The sequence below is a fragment of the Mus pahari genome, chromosome 8 (genome assembly GCF_900095145.1).
Source record: "Mus pahari chromosome 8, PAHARI_EIJ_v1.1, whole genome shotgun sequence".
Classification (NCBI taxonomy): Eukaryota; Metazoa; Chordata; class Mammalia; order Rodentia; family Muridae; genus Mus; species Mus pahari.
Genome location: NC_034597.1, coordinates 109,609,445 through 109,624,828, shown reverse-complemented (window position 1 = coordinate 109,624,828; position 15,384 = coordinate 109,609,445). Strand labels below are relative to the sequence as shown.

General features: G+C 40.4%; 1 protein-coding gene across 1 annotated transcript in view; it reads right to left on the bottom strand.

Annotated features, from left to right (window-relative positions):
* Positions 1–15,384, bottom strand: part of Pcca (propionyl-CoA carboxylase subunit alpha) — a 336,175-nt gene that overhangs the window by 213,261 nt on the left and 107,530 nt on the right. The window contains exons 10-12 of the mRNA XM_021203136.1: positions 10,193–10,295; positions 4,972–5,066; positions 1,908–2,058 (exon numbers count right to left, since the gene is read on the bottom strand). Coding sequence (XP_021058795.1) covers positions 1,908–2,058; positions 4,972–5,066; positions 10,193–10,295 — 349 coding nt within the window. The remainder of the gene's footprint in view (positions 1–1,907; positions 2,059–4,971; positions 5,067–10,192; positions 10,296–15,384) is intronic.

The window sequence follows — 15,384 nt, the reverse complement described above, 5'->3', positions numbered from 1 at the left end:
CCCCCCCCCCCCACCACCACCACCACCACCACCACCACCACCACCACCACCACCACTAAGGGCCTAATGGAAGCAAAGTGGATGCTATTTTCAAGCATAGTATGATTTATACCAGACTCTATTGTCAAAGGTGGCATTTCCCAATCCACACCATCCTGGATCCCTGATGTCATGAAATGATAATATATTTTCTTCTTTTGCATACCAAATGTGTTTTACAAATGATGCACCACATGGAATGGAATTCCATCTACATTCATGTTCATCCTGAACCTGTGAATATGACCTTATCTGGAAAGAGTCTTAACAGATATAATAAAATTAAGGGTAATACTAGAGTGGATTGACCCCAAATCTAATGGCTGTTATCTGTTTAGAAAAAAGAGCTTTGAACATGGAGACACTTAAGGAGAAATCCAGGTGGCAGCTAAGGCACACTAGAGCAATCTGCCACAAAACAAACAACAGGCTAGCTGACAACCACCTTGTGACAGGTTCTTGCTCGGCTCCAAGATGGACCACTCTGCTAAAGCTGACCTTAGGCTCTGGTCCAGGCTGTAATTTCACTAAATGAGCAAAATGGGAAATATACCAAGCATTTACAGAAACTGAAATATAAACTATTATTTTCTTCAGAGCACTGTCACATGAGTTAGCATGAAAATTCCTATTTGAACTGCATGAATACCAAAGAATAAATACTATATGACCCCATCAACAACAACCAAAAAAAGTTAAAGATAATAAACAGCTAGTAAAACTAGTATGGCAACATAAAACAGTATTTCCATCAGATTTCAACATGATCTCCATCAGAGATGGAGGGAGATGGAATGAAAGACAGAAGGGAGGCTTGGCAAAAACTGCTGGCATTTTGTACCACCAGCCCCCACTGATGCTTCATGATTTATTCAACAAATGCTTTTGTCCTGTCTACTTTTACACACACACACACAAACACACACATATGTAACTCCCTGAACATGTGTGTGTGTATATTCCCCATGTGTGTGTATGTGTGTATATATATATACATATATATATATACACACAAATATATACACACAAACATATATATATATATATATATATATATATACACACATACATGTGTGTATGCACACACAATTTAAATAAGGGAGGAAATGGGAAGAAGGAAGAAAATAAAGCCACCTGTTATAGCACTGGTGACCTCTGAGATGGTAGCTAGAACTCAGGAAGTCACACATCAGGATGGCCACTGGACTTTTCCTAACTGAGGCAGAGGTGGCAGTTCCTCAGGAACTTGGGAGTCACTGTAGTTTTTAGAGTTACTCCCAGAAGTTCACGTTAGGTCTCCTTCCTCTCCCCTTTAGAAGACGCTTAAGAACGTGTCACTTTCTAACTATAGTACCAAGTTCTCTGACCAGCACACAGATTCTGACAAGTACAGCTCATCCTAAAAGTCAAACAAACCAAGGAGGCTGTCCACATGGAGTATTATCAGGTATTAAGAATATTAACAATGCAGGAGGTTAAACATTGGCCTTCAAGTTGGCAGGCTATGGATGGGGCTGGACAGATGGCTCAGTAACTAAGAGCCCTGGCTGCTCTTACAGAGGTTTTTAACACCCATATGGCAATTCAAAACTGTCTGTAACTCTAGCTACATACATACATGCAGACAAAATGCCCATACATATAAAACTTAAGTTATATATAATTTAAATACATATAAAAATTAAAGATTAAATAAATAAATTAGTAGGCTTCTTAGTTCTCCTTACCAGGTGTATCAGCACAAATATAAAGAAAAAGATTTGCATTTTGGTGCTGATTTTTAAATTTTACTATAAAACAAAATAAGAAAAAGAATGCATGAGGAAGAACAAACAGGCATGGAGAGGAATAAAAGCCCATGTTGTTACCTGGAGTCTTGTATTCATCTCCAAGAAGTAAAAATTCTTCTGGGAGTCCACAAGAAATTCCACAGTTCCAGCCGAAGAATACTTCACGGCTTTAGCCAAAGCCACGGCCTGCTCTCCCATTGCTTGGCGAGTCTCAGGGTCCAGAAAAATGCTACAAACGCACAAAGCTCTCAGCAGCAAAGCCTCAGGTGACCTTTTATAGCCTTAGGAACTGGTCATGTTTCATAGTACACACTGTGTCATGTGTAACATGCTTCACCAAGCCAATGTCACATTTTACGGAACATTTCATCTTTTCACATTACCCTATAACTTCATTTCTAAAACACACAATTATTACTTAGTAAAACTGAACATATATACTGGGAGTTGCTTCAAGCTAAAACACAAATATCCTAATGGAGACTGACATAGACAACCTTCAGTCTTCATAGGTTCCCTGTGTATAAACTTGCTTCTTGATTGAATTTATGTACCCTTAAAAATGCATGTGTGTAGCACCTTTGTGCATACATGAACAAGCAGAGAGAAGAAAACTGTCAAAAGCTGAGGATTAACAAATGAGGTGCTGCCTTCCTATTCCAGGAATTACATTTAGCCACTATCATCTCCAAGGAAAGAGCGAGAGGAGAGCAGCGATGTTTGAGAGACCCTTGACTTTTATGCTCAAGTGCTATCTGGGCTCCTATGAGCATAAAGGCTGTGAAGGGTCTTCTGGAGAAAGCCTACATGTGAGGGAAGCCTAGACAGTCTTGAATTGCAGTTAAATAAGGTGTTCTTCAACTGGGGCATACAGAAAACAAGGTTCTACACTGACTAGGTGCATGTCATATTCACATGTTATGTGAAAATGTTATGACCTGAGGCTCAGAAGAACCCAAACCCTCTATTTCCCCTAGGCAAGACAATTCGGTATTTGCTAATTCAGTGTTTACAATGCTTTTGTAGAACATAAATGTGTCTAGTAAACCTCTAATGCCTGTTTCAAAATCGCTCTCACAGGCAGGTCAAACTAAACTGTTTTTCATCAAAACTTGTTTAAATGAAGGGATATATATGTATATGAAGGAAGGGGTGTGCAGTATTTTCTGATTGTGGTGCAACATAAGGGCTCTGAAAAAAAAAATCAACATTAACTCCATTTCTATTTACAGGCTGATGTTCTCTAGGTAACATACAATCTGTCAAACATGCTGTATAATATTCATGGTGGGATGGAATACTGAAACTGAATGTGCTCTTCTTCATCCAGAATGGCATCTAGAAAGAGCCACTCCTGAGTTACCTGTGCCTCACACCCGCTCTTCTACAGACTCACTGATCTCCGCAGCTTAAGACCTTCTTAACAGCCTGTCAGTGTCCAGTTAGCAGTTAGTCAGTGTTCGAAATTTCCCTAACTTCCTTGTCAATATCAGGATAAAGGCTAGTTTTCTTAGAATTAAGATCCAAATAAGGTCCGGACTCTGCATTTGGCTGCTTTAGCTTCTTTGCTTTGCTTAGTCTGTTTTGTTTTATTTTGTTTTTGCATTCTAAGATACTTTTAATCTACTGTCCCATCCCTGGTTTTAGGCCAAAAACTTGGCCACTTTCCTATCTCATTCCTTAAACCGTAGCAAGCAACGCTGTATGTCTTTTAACACTAGGATTACATTTCAATTCCATATAAATTAATAGATTCAAGCCATCAACAGTCACTTAGATTGCCATAGGGACAGAGCTGAGCAGACAAACAGGAGATATACTTTCTAATCACCCATCAGGAGATGTTGGGAGTACTGGTTGGCTTCAGGTGTTAAGATTTTTATATTATAAATATAGTTCTGCAGTGTCCTAATAAATATAGGCATAGAGAAATCTGGAAAACATCCACATGATAAAGCTAATGCAGCCAAAATAAGGAAATTGTACAAACGTGGAGGCTTCAAGCAGTTGAGTAGACTCCATTTTGTTCTTTCTGGTCTAATTCACTCCTATACCATAACTCTTGCCTAGCAGTAGCATAATTACTAGGCATTCTGTTGGTAATCCAATCACAGGACAAGGTGAAGTAGACCTCCCCCAGCACTAAGTAACAGCAAAGTCAAGGGATTAAGACACCATGTTTTAAGACCACCACACTACCCCTTGTTTTTAACCATGATGTCTAAAATAGGGAATAATTTTAACCTGTGATTAAAATTTTACCTATGGTCATATTCTTTTGAGACTGCACATATACTAATTAAAGTACTATTGGATTTTAGTGCTTGGCATTTCAAAACAACTACATATACTCAACTGGGTTTTGGTTTTGGTTTTGGTTTTCAGTTTGGGGAGGTGGGTGGCCTGATTTTGATTTTTGGGAGGTCTTGCAATGTAGCCTTTGGCAAGCCTGATACTCACTATAGGACAACTAGGCTTGAATTCATGGTGATCTTCCTGCCTTAGCCTCTGAGATACTAAGTTGTTAGCATACTTCAATATGCCTGGCACCAACTGGGCTTTTTTTTTTGAGACAATGGTCTCACTATGTTGCTCCAGCTGGTCTAGAACTCTCTATGTAAACCAGGCTGACCTCAAATTTAGAGATCTACCTGCCTCTGCCTCTGTACTGATATCAAGTACCTACTGAATAGAAGTGAATTCTCACGAAGTTCCTCACAACCCCACTGCAGCTGCTGGGAACCATCAGAGCAGCTTAGATGAATCAAGGGCTGCTCAAGAACTATATCCAGGAATCCTTTCTCAGTAGGAAAACCCAGAACCAACTTTGTTAATGTTTCTGTAACATCAGAAGCAAATATATTCCAGGTGTCCTGAGAACTGGCAGGCTCTGCATAACCCCCAAACCTAAACAAGTCACAACTGTCCATCCAACTCTCACCTATTAAAAATCTACTTCTTGAAAATGTACTTCTCAGTTTTATGCACTAAAATACTGAGGGACATCAAGTAACAGACTCTTAATCATTAATATAGAAACATCGGTAAAATTTATATTAAGGTAATGTTAACAAAAAGTTTTAATGTAAAAAAATGATTAAAATTAGGTCATTTTATGGGTGCTCTCTGGGGCAACACTTACCTTGGCGCCTCCTCTACCACCTTCTGGTTTCTTCTCTGGATGGAGCACTCCCTCTCATTGAGCCACAGAGCATTGCCATGTTTATCCCCTAAAACCTGAGAGTAGTGTCACTTGAGAACATTAGCAGTGAGGGTTGCCAGCTGACACTCCCCAGCTAACACTCCTCCCCATGTAATTTCCCTTGATGTTTAATATCCAGACTTCAGAGAATACATAGCTTTCAAAACACACACTGGATTAATATTAACAGAAGAAAAGTATATTTACAACTCTAGAATACAATGAAATATTATTAGTAAAAACAGCAGAGGAGAATAATCCTCATGTTGCATTTCTAGCACAGGTGGTCATATGAGGATTATTTAATAATGGCTGGAAGGTCAGAAGCCACTGTGGAAGTGAGAAGCACTGAGAAAGGGCTAACTGGGTTCATGCCTTTTGGTCACCAGTAAGCAGGGACAGAAGATCATTCTGCAAACATCTCTGTTGTTCTTATCCAGTGTGTTGTTGTTTGTATGTGGGTAACACTGATGTGCTTATTCTGTCAGAGGTAACTAGAAATGATGGCTAGGAGCTAGCTGCTCTCCGCTTGTTAGAGGGAGAAATAAACTGGGGCCCCTGGAGAGAACATGACGCTTGCTGTGTTGAATCACTCGGAGTTGTTCGAATGTCCCTGAGCACATATTTTAGGGTCACAGACTTGTTTTAGGAGCTCTAAAATGAGTCACTAATTTTAGCACCAAGCAGCTCTCCAGCCTCACTGCAGGACTTTCTGTTACGGTCCCTTCCTGTATGACAGAGAGCTGATATAAGAATCATATTAATGTTTTATATAGCTGTCACCAGTTTTTAAAAAGCATACTCACAACACACATAGTTAGCTAGGGCATGAATAGTGAATATATGACTGAACATTTTTAGGACTAAAGCCTTTCTAAACTCAAAACTCATTTCAACTAATAAAGGAAAAATTTAGAATCATCAACTGCCAATAGCTTAGCATTTTACTTCTAAAACTCCAAGATAGCTGCATGAGGTTCATCTAAAAATATTTTAACTCCTGAAAATAACTCTTAATCTCTTTTTTTAAATTTTAGTTGGCAAGAAAGTAAAAGTACATTTAGTCTCCAGGAAATAAACAACAAAGAATCTCAAAAAGCATGTGCAACTGTTTAAAAAAAAAAAAAAACTCAAGAGAATCAAGTGCTTGTTTTTCTCTAATTCTATATAGTCTCCTTGTTTGCTCTTAAAAGTGTAGGGAATTTGGCACACAATTGGTGCCCAGACATACATGCTGACAAAACAGCCATACATATAAAGTCAAAATGAAAAGCTCAGGGAATTTATCAAGCATTTTAAAATACTAGTGATGATTTACTGGAAAACATTAATAAAATAAACTTATAAGGGAAAGATGACCCTTACCCTTGTGAGCTGTTGTACACTTTGACTATAACCCTTTATGTGCTGAACAAGAAATGGCCATGCGCATGATCCTCAAAAGGCTTCATGTTAACGCATGCTCCTGAGGATCCCTGAACCAGCTTGAGGAACACCAGTGGTTCTCTAGTTGAACATTCCCAGTGTACACCTCAGAAGACACAGGATGGGAGTGCTCATGTAAAAAAGTTAGCAGGTGACTGGCATGCACAGATATGCTTCCCAGACTGTGAGTAGACATTCAAGAAATGGCTAACATCATCTAAGTGCAGAAACCAAGGGACCAGGACAGGGTAGAAATGAAGCTGATTTCTGTGAACTACGCTTGTCACATGGCAGTGCCCTCTGAGACATTGACAGTAGACCACGTCTGCCAGACAATCACTACCACAGCTGTGCTTGGTCACTGTTCATGTGTCCTCATCGGCGGAGGTGGTCTGGACGGGGCCACTGGAACTGCCTTCATCTGATAGTCCAGTCATTCTTCCCAACTACTTGTGTATAGTTCTGCCCTAATTACATGTGGCTTTGGGTCTTGGGAGGGTCTAGAGTATACAGGCTAGATGACAAAAAAGAAGAGGGCCCCATCTGTTCAGCCATGGGAAAGCCATCATTCATGTTGAATGCTGTAGCCACATTCCACTGTGGCTGCTGTAGGGACACCAACACTCCTGCCCATAACCCCGCAAATATGCTCCATAAGTAAGCCTAATAATAAGATCATTGGCTCCCCAAGGGAACTCTGCATTGTCACGGGGCCTTTGTGAGGGGAGGGTAGACAGACACTGCTTAGTTCCTACTGGGAAAATTATTAAAACAACCCTATAAATGTAAATTATAATACAAATATGCTCATGAAAACTGGAAAGTGAATAGGTTTTTTTAAAACCTAAGATAGATCAGTCGGGGGAGACATCTGGGTTATCTATTTACTAGGGGACAGACTTACCTATGTTTAAAAACATACCCCAGAAGGGAGATCAAAGGTAATTAAACTAAATGCTAATGTAGATGTGTAACTACCTAAGTAACAAGCATTTGTTGAATATTAATGAAAGACAAAGGCCTAGCTGCTGGAACAGCAAAGAACTAAGACCTCATCTCTTATCTCAAGGATCCACAATCAATCGGGAGACAGGGGTCTCTAAAGCTCAAGCAGTGTGGTGTGCTCTTGCCAGCAGGAACACTGCCTTCCACCTCTGCATTTTGAGATTCTCACTCAGCACAAGATCTAAAGACATAAATTTTTAAAAGGTTTTAGCAAAGACACCAGTTTTAAAACCAGTGCACAAAAATCATCTGTGTGAATTACATGAGCAACAACAAATAAATGGCAAATCAAACTAACTTAGCAGTTAGCACATCCCAGGGTAAAAACTAATGAAGTGGTTAGAACATCACAAGGTCAAAATGATCAAGTGTCTAGGGGAGATGTATGAGATACATAAAACCTTTAGACTTAAAACTAAAAAGCACCTCTGGAGGGACTAATGAAGGCTTACATAAACCATGAGCTATTTTAGGTTCATGGGCTGATGAAAAAGTCAATCTAGAACCAATACAACCCAAATCTAAAACCCAGTACTTGGGGTGTAAGTATGTATGTTATAAAGGAATTAGGTTAATGGGTAAAATCCAAAATTTACATTGAGATTTAAGGAACTTAGAAAGTCAAAGCTGTTGGGGAGGGGAGGTTAATTTAGAACCTCTCTCTCTCTCTCCCTCTCCCTCTCCCTCTCCCTCTCCCTCTCCCTCTCCCTCTCCCTCTCCCTCTCCCTCTCCCTCTCCNTNTNNNTGTGTGTGTGTGTGTGTGTGTGTGTGTGTGTGTGTGTGTGTGTACACGCACGCACACATGTGTAAGAATGTGGGGGGTGTAGCATATGCTTGCATTTGTATGTGTACATATGTATTTGCAGGTGTAAGCACACAAGCATGTAGGAAGGGAAAAGATTGACATCAGGCATCTTCTTCTATTTCATTCTTATTTGAGACAGAGTCAGATGGAGTCTCTACCTAAGCCCACAGCTAAACAACTCAGTCTGTCTGGCCAGTGGTTCTCCCCAGCCCTGGGGTTACATACATGTGCCACCGTGCCTGCTCTTTATGTAGAGTCTGGGGAACTGAACTCAGGCTTGCATACAAAGCATTTCACCAACTGAACCATCTCCTCAGCCCTCAGATATCTTTAAAACAAATACAATTAAAACAATGAACCAGTATCACTTAATTTACAACAAATGGTATATACAATGTACATAACAAATGTTAATCCAATATATGATACCATTTTGTAAAAGTGACTTTTAGTCTGCTGATATAATTGTTGTCTCTAAAGGCTTAATACCTCCATCTGCTAACCTAGGCCTACCTCTGGAAGCTTCTAGCCTCCGTACAATCTAATCTACGTCTAGAATGTTTTCAGGCTCTGAGACTTACTACTGAATAAGCTCACCCCTTCCTAGGTCTTTCTGGTCTCTGGCTGGCTGGTGCAGTTCAGCTGTTCTGGTTCAGACTCCTCTCCCAGCTGACTTATTCAATCTGGCTTTTTCTCTAGGCCTCTGAATTGCTCTCCTTAGCCTTAAACTGACTCTAGCAATCTTTTCTAATCTCCTGGCTCCTTATCATTCTCCTGCTTGTTCTGTCTTCTCCTGTGTCTCGCTTGCTCTCTTTTCAACCTGTCTCTGTAGAATTCTCCTGGTAAAGCTTCCTCCTCCTTCCTCTCTGTGCTGCTCTGCTCTCCCTCTCAACTCTACTGCACTGTTCCCCAGGACCTCTACTGTATTTATGTACTGTACTCTCTTCTCCTATACTGTCTCTCCCTTATGTAGCTTCCCTTTCCTCTCTCTTCTTGTGAGTTGGGCATACCCTGTTCTGTCAAATCTTTCTCTGATTTGTCACTTTGCCTACCTCTCAATTAGACATTACTTTCAAACATGGGTGCTTCCTTCTACAAACCATCATTACCTTCATTTGGGGGGATTAAAATGTGTACTAGGGGCGTGTCTGTATCCCAGCCAGAGGGATTAAAGGTGTGTGCTAAGGCTGAGCAACACCACAACTAGAAACAGGTTTAAATATCCTGTAGCATAATTTATTAGAGAAAATGAGAGAGCCAGATGGGAAAGCATCTACTCTTACTACATATCGAACAAAAACATTTATTCAAGCATAGTCACAAACTAACACACTATACCTAAATCAACAAACCACTGTGCTCTGGAAGCAAAGCGAGAGGATTGCATATGTAAAGCTAGGCTGGGATACACAGAAAAGTCCCATAAGTGTTAATAACTCTGATGCTTAAAGTTAATAACATGAAAAGGGAAAGCCATAGAGAGGAGCTGAGCTGAGCTGAAAGGTATAACACGTATACAAATATATATTATAATCATTATATGTATTAGTAGTATATACTATTATTCCTTTTTTTGTTTTTAATGGCTCCAGTGACCCAGTCATGGGAGAAACTGCTGTTTTTATTTTTTTAAACATTTATTTATTTATTATATGTAAGTACACTGTAGCTGTCTTCAGACACGCCAGAAGAGGGCATCTGATCTCACTACAGATGGTTGTGAGCCACCATGTGGTTGCTGAGATTTGAACTCAGGACATCCAGAAGAACAGTCAGTGTTCTTAACCACTGAGCCATCTCTCCAGTCCTTGACTGCTGAGTTTTACAGGTGAGCTTCTAATTTCATTTCCAACCAACCCAAACCATTCCAACAACATGGCATAGTCATACTCTCAACCATTAGACGGCATCTTGAACAATACCAACCTGGATTTCTATATGACGGGGGTTATCGATAAATTTTTCTATTAGTAGTCTATCATCACCAAAACTAGAAGCAGCTTCCTGGGATGAAAATCTAAAGCCATCCCTGTAGAACAAAAAGAACAATTATACTAGCAAATCAAAGATAGTCTTCTACATAGAAAACAGTTTTGTTTCAGCTTAATTCAGAAAAACGGGGAGCAGATTAGACTCACTGCGTGTACAGAGACCTAATCTAACCAAAGCAGCAACTTCCATTTATCCCTCTGTCACCTTGGGCCACTTACTTAATGTGCTGGTTACAGATTTTCCGTGAGAACAAGAATACAGTACTTGTTTCACCAACTGTTGAACTAGCAATGCTAGAGAGACAGACTGCTCAGCAATTAAGAGCACTAGCTGCTCTTCATCAGGATCCAGGTTTGATTCTCACACCTATGTGGCAGCTTACAACTCCTGTTCCAAGGACACTGACGCCCTCTTCAGGCCTCCACAGGCACTGCATGAATGTGGTGCACAGACAAACACTCAGACAAAATACCCGTTCACATAAAGTAAAATAAATATTTTTAATACACTAGTGAAGAAGTATTAAAAAGCACACAAATATTTGTCCTAAAATTTAGAAGACACAAAAATGGTGGAAAGGGCCTGGCAGTTACACGGCAGTGGGAACAACGGAGAATGCAATTCTGCAGGAAGACGCTTCCTAGACATCCTTCAGATGCAGGGCCTAAGATGCAGCTGTGTCCCATATACCACTTAGGTCATTGTGTCATATCTCCTTTAAAGTGGCTTCACACATTTAAAACAGAAAGGGATGGTTTTGGAGGGGAAAAAAGTATAGATTTAATTATTGTTTTACTAGATACATATAAAAGAGGTGTTATTTCACCAGTTCATTAACACTCAAACTCAGCGGGGCATGGTAGCATACAACTTTAACCTCAGCACTCAGGAGGCAGAGGTGGGTATATCTAGTAAAGAAAATATATTGTGTATTGTATGGCTGCATCACCTGTTAATTAAAAACAAAAAACAAAAACCAACAACAACAACAACAAAACTTAAAAAGAGCCAGGTGTGGAAGAGTCACCCAGGAAGATGTGAGGAGACAGATGTAGGGCACCTGAGCACAGATAACCAGCCATGTGGCAGAATGTAGGTTAAAGTAAATGGGTTATTTTAATTATGATCTAGTCAGAGAAAAGAGCCTAGCTATGTGACCAAGGTGTTTGTAAATATATTTTAAACCTGAGTCTTATTTCTGGGAGCATGGGACTGGGAGGAAGAACCAGGCCTACATTCTACAATGTCTCTGTGAGCTCATGGTCAGCTTGGCCTACATAATGAATTCTGGGCCAAGATGAACAACAAAGTTAGATACTATCTCAAAAGAATTAAAATAAATTAATTAATTCAATTGAATTAAACTGAAACTTAGGATTCAATTCCATGGCTCACCCAGTAAGGGCGCTTGCCATCAAGCCCAGGGACCAGAGCTTGACCCTTCACATCCTCGAGGCAGATTCACACAAGTTGTTCTTTGACTCCATGCATGCAACATGGCAGGTGCATACGCTTATGCACGTACGCAAAGCAAGTAAATAAAATAAGTAAATGTAAACAATTTGAAGGGAAAAAAAACACTTCAAACTTATCTAAAAGTAACTGAAAATGTTTATTCATTTACTGATGTATCTGGAATACAAAATGTAATTACCTTTACTTCTAACCAAGTATATCTTCATATTAAACACTTGTATTGAGCATAAAACAAGAAAACCCAAATTTTCTAATCCTTTTATATACAAACATTGCATCTGGCAATTTTAAACATAATTATCCGATATACTGTGTCCATAAAGTAGCGAAAGTAACTAGAAGACACATTTTAAAACCTGAGGCGAAAAAATTCTCCTCTTTCTGCTCCCTAAGAGAAAAGATCTTAGGTTTTCTTAGTTTTTCATTGTCTCTTTGACTTAGAGAAATGGCTTTCAGATTGGTGCAGAGTAGAAACGTCAGAGAAACTAAAAGCACAGTGAGTCATCCTCAGCACCACACAGCCACAGTTTCACTAGACAGGATAGATACAAAATTTCATTAGACAGGAAGATGCTATAATTCATAAAGAAAATAGCATAGCATTTTACAGTTGCCTCTAATCTAATGACTAAAATCTTTCTTTTTGCTTTTAAGCCAAGAACATCAAAAATAAAACATCAAAGTCATCAAAATAAAACACAAAGTTTGAAAACATCACAGGTGTATCTTGCAACTAAGGGAAAGTTGTATTAAAAACATCTTCTGGGACACAGCTCAGGGCCAGAGTGAAAGCCTAGCACATGCAAAATTCTGGGTCCTACAACCTGGGACCAGAAAAAAACCAAACACACACTTCTTGTTACTGTCATTTATACCTTCCTTAATTCAAAAAAAAAAAAAAAAATAGTATCATTCAACCAAGGAACCTGATAGATATTTTTGTACTTCTAACATCTAAAGTAAAATAGAAACTATCTGGTTTATGGTATGATTAGTCAATATTGTAGCCAGGGTTCCATTTTAGCCATATATTTCATGTAAGTCTACATATAGGAAAGAAGGCCAGAGCCTGCTGTGAAAGCAGCTAAGCTCCACATTTAACAACTTTCACGATTTGTTATTGTTGATGTTGTTTTGAGGCAGGGTCTCTCTGTGTAACAGCCCTGGCTGTCCTGGAATTTGCTTTGTAGACCAAGCTGGCCTCTGCCTCCTGAGCCCTGGGATTAATGGTGTGTGCCACCACACCCACCTAAATTACGTTGAACTCTTTCTACTGTTGTAAAGGCTCTAAGCAAGTCTTAGATTACTGAACTGCCAAAGCAAAGGAAAGATCACAGGATACAGATGCACTCAGGACAAAACAAAGCAACAGATTACTAAGCTCTCTGTTGCATCCAACGAAGGGAAAATGTTTGCAGATTGTGCAAAAAGAAGTTGCTTCATCAAAATTACATTTCTTCTTCAAAGTGAAAAATGAAGAGAAACTGGACAACTGTGCATGGCATCAACACCTCAGCACTAAGGGAGACTATCTGGCCTCACAGAACCATTCTTGGAATTCTTCTAGACTTTTGGGTTTATGTTTGAGTGTTTTTGGTTTTCAGCTTTAGTGGTGTTGTTCTAAATAAACAGAGAATATAGAACAGTTTTTTAATAGTAGTAGTAGCTATTTTATTTATTTACATTCCAAATGTCCCCCCTTCCCAATTTCCCCCTCCACAAATGTCCTATCCCATCCCCCTCCCTGCTGCCTCTATGAGGATGCTCCCCTACCCACCCATCCATTCCTGCCTCACAGACCTAGCATGCCCCTATGCTGGGGCATCGAGCCTCCATAGAATTAGGAGCCTCTCCTCCTATTGATGCTAGAGAAGGCCATCCTCTGCGACATATGCAGCTGGAGCCATGGGTCCCTCCATGTGTACTCTTTGGTTGATGGTTTAGTCCCTGGAAGCTCGGGGGGGGGGGGGTGTCCAGTTAGTTGATATTGTTGTTCTTCCTATGGGGATGCAATCCCTTTCAGCTTTTTCTGTCCTTCCCCAGCTCTTCCATTGGGGTCCCCATGTTCAGTCTGATAGTTGGCTGCAAGCATCCACATCTGTATTGGTCAGGCTCTGGCAGAGCCTCTTTTAGGGGAGCTATATCAGGCTCCCATCAGCAAGCACTTCACGGCATCAGCAATAGTGTCTGGGTCTGGTTTCTGCAGATGGGATGGATCCCAAGGTGAGACAGTCTCTGAATGGCCTTTCTTTCAGTCTCCACTCCACTCTTTGTCCCTACATTTCCTTTCAACAGGAACGATTCTGGGTTAAAATTTTTGAGATGGGTGGGTGGCCCCATCCCTCAACCAGGGGCTATGCCTACCCACTGGATATGGTCTCTACAGGTTCTATCTCCCCTTTGTTGGGTATTTCAGCTAACATCCCCATTGGATCCTGGCAACCTCTTGCTTCCCTGGCATCTGGGACTTTCTAGTGGCTACCCCCAGTTCCCCATCCCCCACTGCTACACACCTCCTTTCAATTTCCTGACCTTCTGTACTTCTGTCTCCTCCCAACCCTGCCCCCTCCTTTTACTCTCCCCCTCCTCTCTCCCTCCCTCTACCTCCTGTGATTATTTTGTTCCCCCTTCTAAGTAGGAGTGAAGCATCCATAGGTCTTCCTTCTTTTTAAGCTTCATATGGTCTGTGAGTTGTATCATGGGTATACCAAGCTTTTTGGCTAAATATCCACTTAGTAAGTACATACCATGTGGGTTCTTTTGTGTCTAGGTTATCTCACTCAGGATGATATTTTCTAGTTCCATCCATTTGCCTAAGAATTTCATGAAGTCATTTTTTTTTTAATAGCTGAGTAGTACTCCACTGTGTAAATGTACCACATTTTCTGTATCCACTCTTCTGTTGAGGGACATCCAGGTTCTTTCCAGTTTCCGGCTATTATAAATAAGGCTGCTATGAACACAGTGGAGCGTGTGTCCCTATTACATGATTACCAAGTCAGAAGCCCATTTAGCCCCTGCTGACCTCTAGCTCTCCATGTACCTTGAACTCCTGGCCTCCCCGCACTGTCTTTGCATCCCCCTCACACCACCCTCAAGATGCCTTGCTGCTGTTGGCCCTCTCCAGGCTACACTTTCTGTTCATTTATTCAGGGTTTGGCTCCTCATATCAAAGCAGGCCTTCCAACCCTGCTTAAGCCATGGGTTCCTTTGTAGACGATGTAGCACAGGAACTTGTCAAAACTAAATTGCTAGTTCTAGAAAATGCATGGCACTACTGATCATGGTGACAAGCCTAGCTGGTCAAGGAGTCAAACCAGAGATTCATTTGATCCCAAGAGTCTGGTATTATCCTGAGTAAGACTTTTTCTTATAAATATATGGTGAATGGCCTGGTAGTGTAGTCCAGAGATGGTGTGCATTCCTACTTTGGGAAGTATACTGGGTTTGATCACTAGATCTGAAAACAAAAAAACTATGTAAACTTTTAAATAGGACTGTATACACTGAAAGATAGACATCAGAATATTCTTTAAAATGTTTAGGATTTAATTCACATGGTTTTTTATTGCTGATATAGCTGTCTCGTATGAGGCTATGCCAATGCCTGGCAAATATAGAAGTGGATGCTCACAGTCATCTATAGGATG